Source organism: Tetrao urogallus, assembly GCF_951394365.1.
Source record: "Tetrao urogallus genome assembly, chromosome: 2".
Classification (NCBI taxonomy): domain Eukaryota; kingdom Metazoa; phylum Chordata; class Aves; order Galliformes; family Phasianidae; genus Tetrao; species Tetrao urogallus.
The window spans coordinates 9,636,655-9,656,993 of record NC_136814.1 but is presented as its reverse complement, the minus strand read 5'-3'; the positions used below and the strand labels follow the sequence as shown (position 1 = coordinate 9,656,993).

The window sequence follows — 20,339 nt, the reverse complement described above, 5'->3', positions numbered from 1 at the left end:
GGTGGTTTTTAAGTTGTTTAATGCAGAAAACAGTGGGTGCTTGGGGTTACCCAGTCAGTTTCCGCCCTCCACGTCTCATGACTGGGAACAGTACAAAGGCCAAGCATTCCATTACAGTTTTGTCCCTTTGTAGCCTTTCTGCCTCAGAGTTCAGTAACTGTAAGGTTCTCCCCAACCAGGCAGGCAACATTCTGTTTTAAAAGCTGTTGTGATCTCCCTGTCTCTGTTGCACCTCTGGGAGCCAAGTGAAAAGGATATATGGCCAGGGCTGCTCTGAAAGGGGTGGCCAAGTGGGGGCACAGTGCTAGCTGGGGAGCACTGACCCCATCAGAGACAGAGCTTGTGTCTCTGTGCACATGTACACTCAAACACCAACAAAGTGATTCTTGGAAGACCAGAAGTAGTTAAACGTATTATTTTCTTCAATCTGGTTGCCAAATTATTTCGGATATGTTAAGCAACGTAATTAAACGCACACAGACATGCGCTAAAAGCTCGTGTTCTTTGTCAGAAGAGAGGGAGCGCGTGTCAGCTCCAGCCTTCAAGCTCTGTTAGTTTTAATTTGAGTTTTGGAATTAGTAATCAGTTTTGCTGGAACACTGTTGCAAGAAATAGATCTTCGCATGCATGGGGCTTGGGCACAGTTTCAAATGAGTATTTGTTAAGAAGAAGCCATTCCCTTGTCATGTTATGGTACATTACATGAGATTTATTTCCATTGTATTAAAAACTGCAAGCCCAAGGGGAATGTTCTCTCATCTTGTTGGCTAAGGGTGATTTCTGAAATCTATAGGACTTCTTTTTTTTTTCTTCTTTTTCTCTTTTTTTTTTTTTTTTTTTGGTGGGGCTTTTAATTAAGATAATAGAACACAAAATCTCCTTGTTTTTCTGTGCTGTAGTTACAATGCAAGATGGCCAAGGGACTTGAAGCACCGAGATGAGTGGTAGCACTAAATGTGGGGCAAGGTGCCTGGGTCATACCTACACTGGGGCTGTTCTGGGCTCAAGAAATCCAAGACTTAGCTCTTATTGGAGCCTTTTGCTCCCATTGTACTGCACCAGCAACACACCAGATCCAGCAATCTATTTGCTTGATAGGAAAGACTTTTTTACCTACTAAAAGAAATTTTTAAAGCAATGGCATCCAGTGACTTGAAAGTGAAGCTAAACAGCAGGCTAGATATTAGCACAGCAAAGTTAATTAAAGGAGGAGGATGCCTCGCCCACGGCATGTGGTAGATTTTCCAGTGCTAACTGTTAAATCTGGCTGGTGTAGAATTTCATGTATGAATGTATGAAATGCCTTCTCCTAAGCGAATTGTACCTTGCCTTGTGAATTGTATAAGTTGAAGCATTTTAAAAAAAGAGGGGTTCATACTTCAGGGCACCACTTCAGATTGGATAGCTAATGGCTGTCTGTGTCTCTCCTCCTTCACAGGAAAGGGGCACAATGCTCAATCTCAGCTCGGCTCTGAGGTTGGAGCAAGGCATGCAAACAGCAGGGACAACAGGAGGCCTCCAGAACCTGAGGAAATTTAATAATCAGGACTTTGAGCACCTGCGATCCCTGTTTCTGAGCCAAGGTCTGTTGTTCGAGGATGACACCTTCCCTGCTGATATCAGCTCCATTGGTCCTAACCTGCTCCCAAAGGATGAGCTGCAGCAAATAGTGTGGAAGAGGCCAACGGTGAGTTTTGCTAGCCAAAGTGTTTTGTGTTACTGCTGATGGATGTGGGTGCTGATGCCTTCATCTTGAGGTCGGTGCTAAGCAGGGAAATGTAACCCGAGGTAACACTGGGCATGCAACACTGAAAGAAGGCATCCTTTGTTGTAGGACATGTGGGAGGAAGTTGACCTATTGACAGCATCTTCTTCTGCATGTCTAGTGTGTGAACTGCCACTTGCAGACCAGGGCAGCAAGGAGAGGGATGCTGTAAACATCTGTTTCGACCTGAAAAGTGAGCTGATTTGGGATGGGAGTTCCTGGAGGGGTAGGTCAGTCATCTGAAATGTCCCTTTTCCTAACTGTGCAGTAGTTGTGGCTTTCCATTAGATGGGAATTGCTCCAGACCTGTTTTCAACACCAAGCCCTCATGGTAGAGATTTTTGCATGTGGTGCTTCAAGCATTAATCGTCCCTTAGTGAAGACTTGGGGAACATCTGCTACTGCACTTAGTATCTAAAAAATATTGGGGAGAACAGTAAAATTTCAGACAATGCTTGTCTTATGGGACTTGCTACTTATTTAAGTCATAGAAGTTTCATTATTTGATACAGTCATTTTGCAGAAGGGCTTTCCCACATTTGACCTCTCCTCCTCCTCTGCCCTTTGCAAAGTAGGTGCAGGTATTTCAGGAACAGAATGCTTATCCTAATTCTACACTTCTTTGGGTGATGCTTTGTTTATTGGCACTTTCTTTAATTCCCAGAGATTTCCCGGAAACAGCATCAACATTAAAGAAATCTGAACACAGAAACTGAATAAACAGAACCGAGCCCTTAAAAAAAAAAAAAAAAGGGTTTTGGAATTAGGATCTTTGCACACAGCTAAGCTGAGCTGCAGTTCCTGCTGCATCAGTCTTGGCTTATCTGTAGCCAGAGGGGAGAAACAGACAACTTCTATTCAGACAATAAAGCAGATGGTAGCTTGGAGTTAACCTAAAAACTTAGCTTTAATGGCATGGGGGAGGAATGCAGAAACACCTATCAAATACAAAGAAATAAAAATAGAGAAAACAAATGTACATAGTCGTGTAAGCTGCCTTAAGCAAACTATGGAAATGTGAGGCTCCCTTATATCCTGTTCAGTATTTCTCCTTTCAAAGTCTTGAGGTTTGTCCCCTATTTACCTCCTTTGTTTGTAGTTGCCATTGTGTTTTAGGCTGAACCACACAAAGGAGTTGCAGGTGCAATCTGAATGGGTTTCTGCCTCCAGTGATGGCTGTTCTCCAGCAGGGCTTTCCTCTCAGGCTGGTGGGCTCCCTTCTGTGCAGTCCAAGCACCTCTATCCCAGCTGTGACAGAGAGCTGGGGCAGGTTTTGAAGGCACTGAGGTATTTGTGCTGAAAAGATGTGAACGGGAATTGAGTTATCCTGCTGCAAAGCAAGAAATTGAGTTCTGGTGGTGCAGGGAAAACCCCTTAAGATTAGCCTGTTTTTTTCACATCTAACTGTTGATAGAGCCTCGAGACAAGAAAGTCCTTTGACCCCCAGTGGATGGAATATATATGGATGTATGCAGGAGGAGCAGCAGAGCTTACTTTTCACCACCCTATCAGACAGCATTGCAATGGGCAGACCTTTGGTCTGAGCCAGCGCTGCGCATTCCTTGTTCTTCCTTCCCTTGTTAGTCTGACTGGTTCACTTCTGTGCTGGCTGCTCTGTGGAGGTTTCCTGTGGATTCGGGTGTGCAACATCAGTGTATGCCTGATTCATCCTCAGCACAGAGCTAGGAAATTCCCTCAGCATGGAGAACAGTGGTAGCAGCTTTGCCTCTTAATCCAGAGCAATGCTGTAACAGGCACAGCAGTGTTGCTGAATTAAGATTTGTCTAGCTGCGAGGAGAGTTTAGCTTCCAAACAACACCAATCTTTTTATTATTCTTCGCTTCCAGGACACTAATAAGCCACAAATAAAAAATATATTCTTCTTCAGAGTTAAAGTTACAGCAACAGCTCAAGCTGGGTGTTTCTGAGGAGGGACTGCAAGCAAAGAAATCCCTAGGCAGTTTTGCCCTTACACTCTACATTCCCAAGCCCTCACCTGGCAGTCCAATAGTACCAATATCTGGAAGTCTTTCTGCTTTGGATTGGTTCCATTCATTGTCTCTAGGTGAGCTGTTTTCTCCTGTCTGCAGGACTGTATGACTGCTGATGGCTGTGGTCTGTCAATGCAGTTTTTCTTAATTTCTAATTTTCCAGTTGGAGCTGGCTCTGTAGCCCTCGTTACTTGCAGATGTGTAAAAGTTCATCAGTCTTAGTCTTCTGCTAATTTAGCTACTTGTGCTAAGCAGGATCTATACAGCATTCTATTATACAGGTAGTGTACCAAACACAGAAATGGAATAACCCAGGGGAAAATACTACAAAGCCTCATAATGGTTTCTTGTGAAACACAGCAAACTTTCAAGAAACGTAAATCTAGCTTCTGTGTTTATCATGCAATTTGAGTGCTAATGGATTGTGAAGTCTGCATACCAATGTGCAAAGTAACTAGGCACATAGCTATGCTTTCAATAACAGCCAGTAGTTCCTGATGCTTTATGCCCACTGTATTTCCTTGGAAGAATGAGGAGCTAATTGGAGACTTCCTTTCCTCCCTTTCCTTCTGCTGGAAAAGGGCTAGGTTTCTAAAGTGCTGCTCCCATCACAAACATAGATTAGACTAGAATAGAAGAATAGTTGAGTTGAAAGGGACATACAGATGTCATTAGGTCCAGCTGCCTGACCGCCTCAGGGCTAACCAAAAGTTAAAGCATGTTAATGAGGACATTATCTGCTTTGGCAGTGGGGTTGGACTCCATGATCTCTGGAGGTCCCTTCCAACCCCTACAATTCTGTGATTCTGTGATCCAAATGCCTCTTGATCACTGACAGCCATGGGGAATTCACCACCTCGCTAGGAATCCGATTCCATGAAAACTTTATGGTTTGGCAGCTGGGCACAGAGCCCTCTGAAAGGTGTTTGTAGCATTGGACAAACCCAAATGAGAAGCCAGTTAGGGACTCAGAAAGGGGCAGGAACTCGTGGCTGGCAGAGGCTGGGTCCCTACACTTCTCTTGGCATTTTCTTTCTTTCAGGAGCTTCTGAGAAACCCCTTTTTTATAATGGACGGAGTTAGCAGATTTGATATTGTTCAAGGAGAAATAGGTAAGGTTATTCCTGTTTTGGAAAAGATTGACAGGGAGCAATAACCTGTGCTTGCTTTGTGATTCTGAGTTCTTGGTGGAAAGGCATGAATCATGGTGACCTCGGTAAACAGTGTAGTTCACTGCAGACTGCTGCAAGTCTGGATGCAATTTATTGGAGATATTTAACAGGATTACCAAATGCAGGAGCTCTAATCCCTGCTACTTTAGCATATATGGCACCCGCTCTCTCTATATAAGGACAAGGTCTAAATAAGTCCAGGTAGAAACTTTGAATACAAGGGTTAAATATAATTATTGGGTAAGTAGGTACAGCTCTGATATGTATTTCATCCTAACATCTCCATCTGGTCACTCTTACTGTTTTGTGTTTTTTTCTTTTCCTATGATACTTCTGTCCATCTTCTACACTACTCAGACAGATATGTGTCTACATCTCATATCAGTTCCATCTTTTCCTTCCAGCTCATAATCATCTTTGTCTTTGAGAGCAGCTCCCGTACTGTAAGAGCTGTCTTCCTTTTTCTCACCTCACTGGGAGCTGTGAAGGTTTTCTATGCTACTTTCTAGACTGCAGATCTCAACGTGACCACAAAAGATAAGTATGAAAGTAGCCAAGGATTGTTAAGTGGCATCAGGGCTCCCATGGGGCATTACTGGTGAATGCTAGGTTGCTTTTCAATGTTTTTGAAGAACAGAAGGAAGACAGAAGAATACTGGCTTCTTTTAATAAGCTGCTTCTTAGATGTCTAAGTCTATTCTTCTGATGAGCCAGTTATTTTCTGCAACAGTGAATAACTTACTGAATGGTCTGGATTTTTCCCTTGCTCGAGGTGACTGCTGGATGCTGGCTGCCCTGGGCTCCCTGACAATGCAGAAGCGATTTTTGGAAAATGTTTTACCAAAGGACCAAGGATTCCAGAGTGATTATGCTGGGATTTTCCATTTTCGGGTAAGTAATCTGCCATATTTGTACTGCTCAGGCTTGGCTGGTTGGATTATTTAGGGATCCGAAAATCTCAACATCCTCGAGTGCTTTGGTTCTGAGAACCAATTAAGAACTCTGTGGTAAATCCCAAATTTTCTAGTGGGTCCTCCTTTTCCAGGTAGTACAATCAAACTCCTGGGAATTTGAAGCCCTTTCTGAAAGTTATGACTTGTACCCACTCCAGAGGTATAGGTACCAGTTGTTTGGATGGATCTGTGTACACAGATAGTCTAGATGACGTTCTGGTTTCTGCTTTGATTTGTTGTGGCTGTCAGTGCACTTATGGTTTTTATCTACTTGGACTCATTTTCTGTTTTCCAGTATGTTTCAACTTTCCCTATTAGCTGGGTAGTATTTACTTGAAATTGCAAACCCTGGGAGACAGGTCAGAGGAACGGATTCAGAGAGAGGAGCAAAGTCCTGTAGTAAATTTCACTTCCTACCAACTCTTGATATCCTCTGAATCTCTCAGGTAAGAGACAGGGAGATGTGAGTGACTGTCAGGCCCTGCTTGCTTGCATCTGAGTCAATCAAATATCTTATGGGATTAGAAGCATTTGCCATACTATTAAGCTCTGAAAGCTAAATGGGAACTAGAGAGAATCAGTATATTACTTGGCCACTCATCATTTTCCTTTTTTCAGAAGTCTGTTTTGCTATACACAAAGAGCTCTGGCAGTGACACTTCTTTTACCGCTTGGAGCTCTCGTGGATCAGCACCAGGAAGATTATCTCATAGGCAGGATAAATTTCTGTTCCTTTGCTCCTCTGAATATCAGATGTTTCTGCCTTGGCCCTTTTCCAACATGCAGAGGTGCATTACGTGAGGCAACCCAGCTGAAGGGATTCTAGACCACTTAAATGAAAAAGATGCAAGCTAAATTTTCTCTCATGAGAGCTCTGAAAGGATTAGTTAGGAACAATCCTTAAATCTTAAGCAATATAAATACCTTATGTATTTGAAAATGTTTTTCCTGACATCTCATCTGCAAATCAATACAACTGTTTCTGGCTTTCCTCAAGTGATAAACCCCTGAGAAAGCTACTCGGAATGGAAATGACTTCTCGGCAATGTCTTTCAATTACTCCATCACAGACGTTTTACTGCCATCCACAGGCAAAGCCACCAGACCTCAGTTCAGTGAACAATCTCAAGACAAATCATATAAGCTCCAATTTTTGTATTAGAATAATGTTTTCCTTTCTGGATCTGGAGTGCATTGCCTCTCAGCAGTACGAGGGGTTGCTCCAGGCTTCCTCCACCGTGCCGGCTGCTCATCAGCAAGAATTAAGGGTGTTAAGCATTTCATCAGCAGTAGTTAAGATGAATAGCATTTTTGTCTAGAGAATACTTACAATGACTTTATTTCACCAGGGATGTTTAAAGAGCTATGTAAACTGTGCAACCGGGACATCAGGCTCCACGTAACCTCCAAAAACTTAAAGGACCTACGTGGATTAAGTTAGTCTTGCGCTTTTACAGGAATCCCTTTTTCTGCTACATAAACTGATACCTCTGAGGCAGGGTCTGCCACATGTGAGCAAGGTACTCCTTGTTCAGCCTGGGAAAAGAAACAGAAATGTTCCTCAGGGACTCCAAGGGCTTATGGCAGAGTGCATCAACTTAAAATGGGAATCTGACCTGATCTGGTCTTGTCCTTTTCTGAAAGAACAGCTCACTTTGAGATTTTTCACTGGCCAAAGCTGATGAAATAAAATGGTAGACTAAATCTATTGCTGGCATACTTCCACTGGAGGCCTTAGCATTACTGCAAATAAGAACTTGGCCTCTTATGACTGTGAATCATGCTAAGGTACATTAATCTGCTAATGACTCTGGAAATGGCTCCTTTAGGCCATCCCCACGGACCTCCTTTCCAGCCTTCTCCATTAAAAGGTTCCATCAGCTGGAAACATCTGCTCTGTCCACTACCTGCATCCTCCTCATCTATTGAGGAGATGGATAACGCCTCAAAACGATCTTTAGTCACTATACTGTCCCTCTCCACAACAGCACATATCTGAGTCTTAATTGAAATATGGAGAAAGGAAAATCTAGGGACCTGATCTTGACAGAGACTCTCTGGACAAGGCTGTGTTGCAAAAATCCAAGTGTGAGGCTCACCAAACTGTCTGCTCGATTGTTTATCAACTGAAACTCCTGCTGTCACCCAATAATATTAGCATATTTCCCATATTGAATCTTTTCCTCCCACTGACTGCAGGTCTGTTTGTTTCCAAATGATATCCTCTGCCATGGGAAATACAGTCACGTGGTAGCTTGGTCCACAAGTTAGACCATTAGCCTGAAGTAGTTTGGGAGAGAATTTGCACGTATCCATGCTTTAGATTAATTCCTGTGCTGCTTCAGGAGACAGTTGCTTGGCATGAATATAAGCTCTTAAAAAGGGCTCATTCTTTTCTTTCTCTATTTCTTTTCTTTTTTTTTTTTTTTTTTTTTCCTTCAGTTCTGGCAATTTGGAGACTGGGTGGATGTAGTGATAGATGACCGGCTGCCTTTCCTAAATGGGAATTACCTGTCTGTACACCCTCGAACATCGAATGAATTCTGGCCATCCTTGTTGGAAAAAGCATATGCCAAGTAAGTCAGTTCTCCTACCCAGTGCTGAGTGCTTTATGGGGTGGCTTCACCCCCTGCTTTACAGAGATCACAAAGGGAGAAACTGAGGCTCACAGCTGTGCGTGTTGTCCTGTGCTTTTGTAAGAAACTGGCTGTGTGCAAGCACAAGATCAATATAACCTGGAGATGTAGGTCTCGTGCTGAGGACCTAAATGTACTCTGTCCAACTCTGGGATGTTAGTGTCTGAGAAGTAAAATGAAGAAGGTAATGACTAGCTACACAAAGGGGTTATGCTTCCCTTCATTTTTTTTTAAGCAAATTTCTTCACTTCTGTGTTCCTTTCTATATTTTTCTGTTTAAAACTGCAGACTGTGCAGGGATTACCTCTGTAGTCACCAAGAGACCATGCAGATGTTGGGTGGAGACAATGAGATCAGGATGTTATTCTTTAGCATTTGTAATGCTGCCTGTTATTAAATACTCTGAAGAGAAATTCCCATGCTAGAATGAAGTCTGAAGGGCTGGGGCTTGGCAGACGTTTCCTGGAACAAACTGTTGTGAAGTACAAACTGGTAATGAGAGCTAATTATTTCAGCAAATCCGGTTGAGAATCAGCAAATGCTAAAGCAGCATCTGAGTAGCTCAAGAATAGGATTCTTTTTTTGCCCTGAGATATTTCAGAGGAGCTGGTAGCAGTTTGCTGCATAAGATTTTATTTACAAAGCAAAGCAAACCTCTACTAAATTAAATTTGCAGGAGATGCTCTTTATGAGATTCCCACTTCAGAAGCTTCTCCCCAGTGCCCGTGACTAATTCTTTTCATCCGTGGAGGACAGGGACAATTCTTCAAAATACAGTTAGCCACAGACTTCATTTGATTATGTACATTAAATACAGTGTGCGTAGTGAGCTTTAACAGCATGATCTACCTCTTCTAAATACAACGTGTTCCAGCTTATTTGCTGCCTCTATAAAAAGCGCATGATAAAGACAGAAGAACTGTGTTGACAACGTTAAATTATTGCCCTCTTGCACTCTAGCAGAGTAATTTGGGAACAGTGTTGAAAACTTTTTTCAGTTTTGCATTGGAAATACAGAGAAGTGACCTCTATTTTCCAATTGCAAAAGGAATTCTGGTTGTTTCTGTGAAGAGCCATGACAAAGTATTACGTAGGAATTAACAGCTCACCTTCGTTTAGCTGAAGCATCCATTTAAACTAATCGTGTTTGGCTCCCTTCTGGTTCAGAAGAAAGAAACTGAATACTTGAGGATGAGACTCAACTCATCCCCCTAAAGCGTGTCTGTTGGCACAAGATGCACCTTACGTATTTCCCACTATCCATAGTGACTCCAGACAGGTGTTCCAGGTTTGGGTGAATACACTGAAGGAAGTCCCCCTGCCTCATTCATCCCAGAGGATATGTGTTTGTCTGGGCATTTATTTCAGTCATGTTGCCTTTCATTACCTGACCTCACGACCTGGCCCTAAAGTCTCTGGCTCTCCCATTTTTACTGTCTCAGTACCTGTGTTCATTTCAGAAGCCATCACTGTCCACTGTTTAATAAAACCACGGTGTGAGGACTACTGAAATTTTTTCTGTTCTCAGGCTGCAGGGCTCCTACCAGAACTTGCACGGGGGCTACATTTCTGATGCTTTAGTAGACTTCACAGGTGGAGTCCAAATGCAGTTCTCATTAAAGGACCCCCCTCCTGATCTGGAGGATATTCTGAAAGCTGCTAGCAAATCTCAGTGTCTGATGGGATGTAGCACCTCAGGCCGGGTGAGTCACAAGGCCAGAAGCACATCTTTGTTTGCTACGTTTGCAGCAAGTTTACTCATTTGAGTGAAAAAAGGACATCCATAATCACTCTGTTTCATGGCCACAGCTCATGGATGCCTGGTGAGATCTTGGCAGCAGAAAGTAAATAAGGTTATGCAATGTGGAATGTAAAGGCTTTTGGGTAGCTGTAGATGGTTTGAATGTGGATGTGGGTAACAGGATGGAGGGAAGACTCACATCCCTCTCTGAGGGGCCTTCTTCCCATTTTGACCTTGATAGAATCAATTACTCAGCTGTCTCTGAGCTTTGTGTGTCTCCTAGCTAATTCCACCGTGACTGAGTGCTATCTTCCTGCAGCAGGGCTGATTTTGGTCTTATAGCTTTGTGACTGATTCTAGAAAAGCCAAAATGTTCCTGTCTTCTGTAAGGGGATACTGTTATCATATCATGATTTGCAGGCCACTGATATTAATGCTGTGAAGCTGGAAAATATTTTGTGATGTATTAAGTACTTTTATTAAAAGACTTGACAAGGGCTTATACAGCATGTCAAGGAAAACTGCAAGGCATGTTCCATTGCTTCTGTATTGTCTGGTTTGTTAGGACAGAAAGTTTGGCTATTGCAAGCTGGTGAAAGACAAACCCCTCAGGTCAGGTGCATAACATTGGGCTGTAGTGAGATGTTGAGGCTCTCATCCTCCTAGCAGCCCAATCCACATCATGTTGTAGTTGCACCAGCTCTGTACCATTAAAAATTTTCAACTGTGGGAAGACGTGTACTTCTGTTATATTTCCTGAACAGCTCATTGCTGCAGTCACGTTTCTCTGGAGCTGGTACATCTCAGATAATGCTGAAATTAAAACTGAATCTCTTTCTCCCATGCCAGTTCTGGGAGTCAACGACCATTCCTTTGCAGTATGGCAGAGAGATATAAGCTGTATTTTCACTCTTTTGCAGATGAGAAACACAGTATTAAGGAATGGGATTGTGCAAGGTCATGCATACACTGTCACAGGAGCCATGAAGGTGAGATTGTGGAGTTGGTCCTGCCTAGCGGTCTCATACTGGTTGTCCACCACAGGGATGTGGAAGGCAGCCATACTGCTGTTCCATTCTGAGTAATTGTAATTAACTTTCCACCATTAGGAGAGATTTCTGAAAGCATTTAGTTCAAATTTTGGGAGATACAGAGGTTCTAGCACAATGAAAAGAGGGTATCAGAATCCTGTAACTTTTCCTGATGAGAAGTTTCTGGCTGGCCCTCCCAGGGTTGGGGCTAGATTCCAAATCCTGTTGGAGAAAGGAGCGGTCTCTTCTAGCTTCCTGCTGCTCATGGTATGTGCAGAAAGGAGAAGACGTATGTCTCATTTACAGGAGAGTCAAGGCATCCCATGTGCTGCAGGGATGTGGTCAGGAGCTTGCCCAGGCCATTGGATTTTTGCATATGGGAAGAGAGTGTCGTGGCATTTTTTTTTCCAGCACTGTCAGTGTGCGTAAGGAGGCCAGAAGCAAAAGTATACTTCTCCTTTCCGCTTCTGCCATTTCATTTTCACTCTGAAGGTGTGTTTCTTCTGTCTTCAAACAGTGACACCAGAAACTCCAGATATGGAAGCCATGATATTGTAGAAACAGGGAGACAGGTTTTATTTATCATCACCTCTCCATGCTGACTGTCAACATTCGCACGATGCAGTCAAGTGGCCTCCTCTCCCAGAGTCTTTGCTAGGACACAGTGTTAGATGTGCAGAACTCGCATTGGACTTTCCCAGAGCTGTTGAAGTTGTGCCATTTCTGTGTCAACTTTCTGCTATTTGCTGTCCTTGGGAAAGCAAGGGCATCTCCATCATCACTCCTTTACTAGCAGGAAAAGGCACTGTCTTTTTAGCTGCAGTTAAGCCAGGCTTCCATAGTACAGAAGATGTATTTTATTTCCCATATTATCACTGAATATTATGCTTATGAAAAGCTGTGACTGAGATTTGTTTTTTTCCATCTTTACAGATAAGATTCAAGAACCATTGGGAACATATCATCAGAGTCTGGAATCCATGGGGCCACGGGGAGTGGAAGGGGCCCTGGAGTGATGGGTATGGCCTCAAAGCTTCCATCTCCTAAGGCAAATCACTCTTGTATAGGCTAATTTTAAAAGTATCTCTACCTCACACCCATTGTAATGAAACAAACGCTTCTAAATCAAGAAGCCTAATAGCCTTGATTCCAGTTGCAAAGAAATCCAGCTGAGAAAACTCATGAAGCATTGCTTTCATATGTACTCATTGCTAAGCCTAGCTCAGATATACCTTTTTGTCGATGTATGCATTTTTCTCAGTGGGTAAGCTGCATAGATTGAGTTATTGATTATGTTTAACTTGCATTCAACAGAAAGTACAATCCTCCCTTAATTATAAACATGCTGCTTAGAAACAATACATCCGACTGGCTAATGTGCCCTCTGCACACTGCTGTGCTATCAGCACTGAGAAGCATTAGGGGCAGGGGGCAGACGCAGGATTTCCCATTCTAGGGTGGGTAACCCTAAGCAGAGCAAAGATGCCCTATTTGCTAGTCTTCGTTATGAGAATATTAACACAAATCTGTTCCCATGTGCACTATCTTACCCCTCTTCATCCCTCTCAACTTGATGAACTCGGTAGAGGAATAGACTGGCTGGAAAGATGGAAACTTGTACCTCTCACAGCTGTTTGTTCCTGTTTGCAGCTCTCCAGAATGGGACTATGTTGAGCCTGAAATTAAGGAAGAGCTCTACAGAAAGAAAAATGATGGAGAATTCTGGTATTTCCCATCTGATCCTTTTGTCTATCAGGCTTTCTCTGTGTGTTCATTGTAAAAGAGGGGTCATTTGGGCATTTCTTTTCTCTATCTTAGTAATGGTTCAAAGCACGCCTGTGTTAGTTGTGGGCAAACAGCAAATTGTTGCAGTGGTATCAGAGGAAACAAGGCTTGAAGAAGTGAAGCTGGCCAATACTGTGCAACAAGCTGATGGGAAAAAAAAAGAAGTAGTAGTAGTGAAAATCCAGCTTCGTGAGACCTAGTGATTTTGTCACTCTCTCCAAGTGACTAGCTTGAACTTCAGACTGCTCAGAGGAATAAGTAGTTGAGCTCCTAGGGCTCGTGCACCTGACTGCTCTGCAAGTGCTTGTGGCTTTTCACAGCCTCCGGTTACTCTCAGATCCAGTTAGCCATGGATTAGCTATTCTCTATAAAAGCTCTTATTCTTCAGAAAGTGCACCCTTTCCCTGAGGAAGACGGGAATGAACAACAAATGGGTCTGAGATGGACACTGCAGGCTTGAGCAAAGCATAGAAGGCAGGACAGGACACTGCAGTGGGATAGTACAAGGCACTATGGCAGGGATGTGCTGGGGATAGCAGGACTCCATCAAGGCACTACTGAACATGCCCTTTAATTTTGCTGGGGCTCTATGTGCATTTGGGGCACCCTAAATGCACTGAGAGCTAACTTGTACTGCTAAGCGTCAGCCAAGCTTGTCTGCACGCTGTGCCACTGCTGTGTAACCCTGTTTTGAAGACACTGAGGGGCTGAACAGGAATATCCAACTGGTGTCTCAGACTGAAAGGTGCGCTTTTCTCCTTTGCAGGATGTCCTATAAAAACTTTCGGGAGCAGTTTTCCTGGCTGTGTGTTTGTAACTGCACCCCAACGTTTCTGGACTTTGGAGATCAGCACCACACAGGATGGTCTGTGGACAGACACATCAACCTGTGGAGCCCATTGCTCGCTACTGGCAGGAATGACTGGTCCTCTGGTAATAAGTGCTACCTGCAGTCACCCAATCCTCTCCTCTACACCAGGGCTTACACTGAAACATTCGCCGTGAGCACCAGTTAGCAGAAATATTGATTGGTAGTTGTTAATGCCTGCTCTTTCTCATTACAGCGCCTATCAGCTAGGGAAACAGATAGAAAGCAGTGGCACTGGCTGCTGAGTTGGGGGGGGAAAAAAAAAAAGAGAGAAGAGGGCTTGTGATTTAGAGATTCTAGGCTGCCTAAAATCAAAATGTGCTTGTCTATGTTCTTTCAGCCTGTTGAAGTAGGTGCTACAGGGGACCTCATCAGAAAGTCTGGTCTGGCAAATATGTGACTGGTCCCCTAGAGAAATAGGTACTCTGGAATTAAATGGATATGGAATGAAAGAATTGTGCTGCAAAGCTCAATTTGAACAAGGTCTTTTGACCAGATAAAACCATGCATTTTACTGGAGAGCCTGAAGCACAGTATAACCATCTGATCAAAAGAGGTGATTCTCCCCTTAGTGCTGGTGCAGCCTCACTTTGAATGCTGTGCAGTTCTGGACTCCACAATACAGAAGGGATGTTAAGGTCCTTGAAAGAGCCCAGAGGAAGGCAACAAAGCTGGTAACAGGGCTGGAAGACATGTCATGTGAGGAGAGGCTGAGGACTGGTCTGGAGAAACTTTCAAGGCCTCTCAAAACATGGCTTCATGTCTAGGCTGACTTAAGTAGATGCTGACACCTCAGACCTTTTCCTCCAGTTTCACTTCTTGTCAGGGATGCTTCTTGTTTATTAAACCTTTGGACTTTTTGTTCTGGCCCTCAGGACTGTCTTCTGCATCACAAACAGTAATAGGTAGGAAGAGGAGGATATCTTTGGATCATTTTGTGTTTTTCATTTATGTGCTTATGATCTCCAAAACGCTGTACTTTTTCAGCTCAGCCACAGGGTCAGCCAGGGGATTGAAAATCACTGCTTTCCTGCCTGGGGAAAGTGTGCCATGTAGGTGAAACAGAGATGGGTGGGTGAGAAATCTGCCTGACATTTATGACTTTGCCAGAGATTTCTGAAATGATTAATGGGCAATTAGTTTAACTCTAGATTCCTCAACCCCTGCTAATAAAGGGACTACAGTGCTTTGTTGCATCAAAAGCATTTTGGAGAAGTAATTAGCTCTTCTGAGTCTTCATAAGCATGATCTAACACAAGAGGCTACTACTGGGATGTCTGAGTGGCTATTACTAATCTAATAACACTTCCTCAGCAGGTGCAGTTTCAAAGAACCCTCAGTATTTCTTCAAAGTAACAAATTATGACCCCAAATCCTACAATGTGGTCATTTCACTCATACAAAAAAATGCAGAGGGTATGCAGGATGCACAAAAATTGAAGATTGGCTTTCTTATCACCACGGTAAGCACAGTTAGATATTATGTAGATCTTGTTGTTTGCTACCTGGCTTATTATACCTGCACATGTAAATGAAGGATTTAATTGTCTTTGGACTGTCTTTTGGAGAGAAATCTATTTGGAGCAAGTTTCTGGATGTCTTCCATATTAAGACAGACCCAACACAAGAAGGCTGTGGAGCTGTTGGAGCAGGTCCAGAGGAGGGCCACAAAGTTGAACAGAGGGCTGGAGAAACTCCTCTACAAGGACAGGCTGAAAGTGTTGGGGCTTTTCAGTCTAGAGAAGAGAAAATTCCGTGTGGACCTTATAGAGGTCTTCTAATACCTGAAGGGAGCCTACAGGAAAGCTGGGGAGGCTTTTCTTCAGTGCCTGGAACTCACTATCTGTACTCAAGGGCATCCTCTGTGTGGATCTGTCAGCCCTCAGGGTGCCAAGAGACCAGCCATGCTGCTCAACTAGATCTGCCACACCTGGTAAATGGGAAACCCAGTCCTTCCAGCACCCTCATCAGCTGTCCCCCAACAGTCACCAGACATGGAGATCCCTGCGTGTGCTAGTTTGGTGCACGCCCATCTTGATTAGTCACTCATTTTGATAAAAAGGACCTTTGGTGGGTTGTCATGGCATAGTTCTATAGACCACTGGAAAGAGGTTTTTGTTTAATCAGGAAGCTGTCCAGGCAAAAGGTTTGGTCTGTTTTCACTTTGTTTTGCTCTCAAGGTCAGATGAAATTTGATGAGTGTGTCACTTCTGGCTGATGTGACCTCTGTAAGGTGTCAGCCCATGGCTCGCCTCAGGCTGAAGTTGACTTTGGCTCCAAGATGCTCCCATGCAGGAGCTGAAGGGCAAAGTCAGAGCAGCTGATCGCCAGGGCAATAGGATTTCTGTGGAACACCTTGGTAATGAAGGAAAGATGACCTTAGTGCTGTACTCCCTCAGATTATTCACAGTGTCTACCCTCAGTGCCTGAGAGTAGTCGGAAGTGGCATCTTCATGTAAAAAGTTTAAGAGGGGGCTCTTTTCAAAAGGAAAGTGCAATTGCTAAGATTCATGTGGTTCATTCTTCCCCCTCAACTGCTTTTACTTCCATTATTCATCATCAGCATTATTCGCTGTTCGGTATCATTTGAGGCGCATCACATTGTCATTGGTAAGGGTGTCATCCATTGGCAGGATGAGAGGGGAATGCAGCACAGGCAAAGATGCAAGCCAGAATGGACATAGCTGATAGCTCTATGAAGCCTTTAATTAGGTATTGATGTGGAGAACTAATACATAGCTGTGAGGGAAGTTTAATGTTGTGTGTTAGAGCTGAGCAGTGTATAGAGTCTGATTCTTATCTCACACCAGTTTCGACTTCTTTGAGATATTAATCTGCTTCTGCTTTTTACCAGAAGGAATGTAGAATGAGACACAAAAGTAAAAAAGGATTGTGCCATTTATTTCTTCACAGTGCTGCCCATTTCTATCTGCTCAATATCTGACCCATAATATTTGGCAGTCTGCATACCTCCCAGCCCTCTGTAACAGTAGTCATCTTTTTTCTCCCTCCCAGAATAGCAGTTTTATGCTATTTTTCTCCCAAAGGCATGGCTCATAAATAACCCTGCCACGCTGTACAACCATTCTAAATGGAATTTATACATGCTGAAGTATTTGGGGGAATGTGTTTAGTAAGGGTTTTTTATTATGCTATCTTTACATGTCATCATAATAATAGCTGTTGCATAATATTAGTTTCATCTCAGCAAACATGCTGGAATAATAGAAGAAAGATGAGAACGTTCTGTTTCCTTGTGACGCTTGCTGGAAGGTTTGAGTTGTGATCCTTAAAGCATTGTCATCAAAGTGAGATGCTTAGTGAATTCCCTGGGTTATGCTAGATCTCAGGAAGGTTTTAGTAAGAGCATCCTTACTGTTAATTGAAGTTCTCTTCACTGAAATATATTTTCTTATTTTCCTTTTTTACCCACTTCTTCCAACTTTTTGTATTATTGATGTGTGCTTGGACAAAGTTTGTCTCCTGTTCAAGCTTTCCATGCCTCTGGGAAGGTTAAGACATATCAGAGGCAGCGTAGATCCATAGAGCAGTGGGAGCATAAGGCTGCTCTGGGTACGCTTACTGATTTACTTTGATTCCTGGCATGGAAGGTGAGATAACCAGCTTTGTTTTTCTTTTAGGAGAACTCCAAAGTTCTGAAACAAGTTTTCTCCCTTACACGAGATGTGAGCAGCTGCTTTAATTTGAGCCCAGGAACTTATGCTGTCATTCCTGCTACAACAGAGGACCGAGAATTTGAATTTGTCTTACGAATTTTTGTAAAGAATCAAGACTACAATGAGTAAGATAATGACAAGTACTTCATATAGGCCTCAGATTTGCTGTATGCCAGGATTTAACAATTTAATGTTGAGACAACTGATGTAGCAATTTGCTTGCAATGTACTCTATAAATGTGCTGGGACAGCACAGCTAAGTGTTGAGGACCATGTTAAGGGGGATCATTTGTGTACTGCCAGATGCATAGGTGGCCATTGCCAGGGCAATACAGGGCAATAGCTCAGCAGTAGCCATCAAGGATCCTAGCTTTGGTACGAAGAGCAATAGGATGAGCAATAATTGTGGAATATGCCCTGCCAGCCTGCAAAGAAATCTCTCTTTAATAGAAGAAGGACAGCAAGCTTCTTTTTCCTAGCAGCCACTATGCAGTTTTGTATGTTGTGCCAGCTGGACCCTGCATGGATCAGGTTGTTGGCAAAGGAGCAAAAAGCAGTGGAAGACTTGGAACCCTTCAACTAGTCATCAAATACACAGGTCAACAGGGCTCCCCTCAGTAAGAGAGGGGTCGTGAAGAATAAGCATGGTAGAAAAATAGTATATCACAGTTCCTGCAAAGGCAGCTTCTGTTGCATTTGCGTATAAATATCTGGGTGTGCTTTATTTAAAGAGCAAACCCTACAGCTCAGCGTTACCAAATAACCCTTAGGGATCAGATGTGCAATGCCTTTCCTTCAGTAAGTTCTGCAGTATAGATGACTGCAGCTCTTATGTCACAAGTCCATATCTTCATAATGAGATTGTTCTCTAGGTTTTGGCCTTCAGTTAAAATGGCTCAGAACCAAATAAGGCAACTCCTTAGTTATGGACAACAAACATGAGTAGTCTGTGCCACAGGCTAGTCTGCTTTCAGTGTGATGATTCATGCACAAGAAGGTTCAGCCCTTGGATGTAGCTCTTTCCAGGAGAGCTTGTGACCCTTACCTTACTAAGCTAGGCACTGCATGGGCATGCCCTTCCCATGGGTCTTGCAGCACTCACAGCATTAAGGTTTGTTCAAGGAGAAGGGAGCATCAGTGCCATGTGATCAGAGGGCACTAGCTGGGCTCTGTGCTCACTGTCTGGGGACAGGTACTTCCTTGTGAGGCCACGCAAGCTTTGTCATGGACAACTGGCTTACCTGATTTCTCTACTGAAAGCACGCCTTCAGTGTTAAATGTTAACTGCTACTAAGTGAGCCTCAGAAGGAATGATGATCTCCAAATCAATGTTGCCTTTTTATAGCCTGGATGCTATGTTTATCCCTGACTATTAAACTTTTTTTGCGTGGCTCAAGGAAGGACAGCCTTGGCTTCTGTGTGGGGAGATTAGTCCTGACATGTTCTGAATGAGTCCAGTTATCCTTTCTGTGCTGCTGCCCGCAGGCCCAGATAAAGGAGGGCAACAGCCCCAGAGCAGGCACTTGGTCTGCTCATATTTAGTTGCACAGGGAGGTCTGCAACCAGCACAACAGAATTGACTGAGCTGGGGCAGACCAGGAGATGTGAGTGCTGGGCTGTAGGCTGGGCAAACAAACTGGTCGCTGCCTACCTCCTGCAGTGTCTGCAGAACAGTGCTCTTGGAAAGGCACATTTTCTCCCAGTGTGATGTGACTCAACTCTTTTCTAGGAACGCAAACTCTCAGCTCAACCCAATGCCGCCAATGGTAAGAGTCCTGGAAAACTGCTACTGATACCGGTGTGATAAGCAGGGGGGGAAGCATTTCAAAGACAATTGATTCCTGCAGTGTCTGTAAAATGGGTATGCGTCCAAGGAGGAGAGAGGGAGAAACTGATTGAAACTCCACAGCTCAGTATAGCCATTTTTCAAAAAACTTCATAGCTGAGAGCAGAGTTGTGCACGCTCTCTCCAAAGGAATGGCTTCTCTTAGTGTTTGCATTCTATAAAGAACAGGAGTTCATTGAGGTGAGACACAAAGCAGATTTCTGCAGTGTTTCGCCTAGGTATCTTCACAGATGTAAGGGAAACTGCACTTTAAATCTGGGTGCACCTCAAGTTCAACCCACATTTCAGCCTGTCCAGTTACCATCCAGATACCACTGGATATTAGGAAAAAATTCTTCTCAGTGAGAGTGGTGATTCTATGGTTCTGTAATCTATTGCTGGACTTCCTTCCTGTAAACTATGCATGTTGCCAGAGCTGGTCCAGTCCATGCTGCTGCCTCAGTGGTCATTTGCAAACCCCTGCCACTGAGCAGGCTGTTATTTACAGCAGTGTAAACTCTATGTGGGTTGATGAAGCCAAAGATGCTCCAAGAGAATGGAAAATGGAGTCCTTCCCTTGTGATTCATTTGCCAGCCTGCAATTAAGCCCCATTAGAGAGGTAGCATAAATGGTGGCTTATTATCTCTTCCCACTGACAAGCTGTCAGTTTACTTGGCTGTTGTCATTAGCCAATGTTTTGACTTTGACAAATTATGGTACCCACAGTTTCTGATCTTATTCAGGCAGTTGGACTTCACTAGTATGAATAAAATGGAAGGCATTAGGGATTAAGCTCAATTTTTTTTTTTTTTTTGAAACTTTATGAAGTTAAGGATATTTCTCCATATTGGCTCCAAAGAGAGCTGCAGTTGTTCAGATACTGTCAAGCCTGCA

At 43.4% G+C, this 20,339-nt stretch overlaps 1 protein-coding gene across 1 annotated transcript in view; it reads left to right on the top strand.

The window, feature by feature from the left end:
- Positions 1 to 1,450: 1,450 nt before the first annotated feature.
- The window catches only part of LOC306944300 (calpain-13-like), a gene marked incomplete at both ends in the record, with an annotated part of 29,217 nt that continues 10,328 nt past the window's right edge, over positions 1,451 to 20,339 (top strand). The window contains 12 exons of the mRNA XM_079532787.1: positions 1,451 to 1,687; positions 4,799 to 4,868; positions 5,701 to 5,819; positions 8,324 to 8,457; positions 10,046 to 10,220; positions 11,179 to 11,247; positions 12,223 to 12,308; positions 12,940 to 13,014; positions 13,841 to 14,007; positions 15,260 to 15,405; positions 17,584 to 17,744; positions 19,349 to 19,385. Of these exons, the coding sequence (XP_079388913.1) occupies positions 1,451 to 1,687; positions 4,799 to 4,868; positions 5,701 to 5,819; positions 8,324 to 8,457; positions 10,046 to 10,220; positions 11,179 to 11,247; positions 12,223 to 12,308; positions 12,940 to 13,014; positions 13,841 to 14,007; positions 15,260 to 15,405; positions 17,584 to 17,744; positions 19,349 to 19,385 (1,476 nt within the window). The remainder of the gene's footprint in view (positions 1,688 to 4,798; positions 4,869 to 5,700; positions 5,820 to 8,323; positions 8,458 to 10,045; positions 10,221 to 11,178; positions 11,248 to 12,222; positions 12,309 to 12,939; positions 13,015 to 13,840; positions 14,008 to 15,259; positions 15,406 to 17,583; positions 17,745 to 19,348; positions 19,386 to 20,339) is intronic.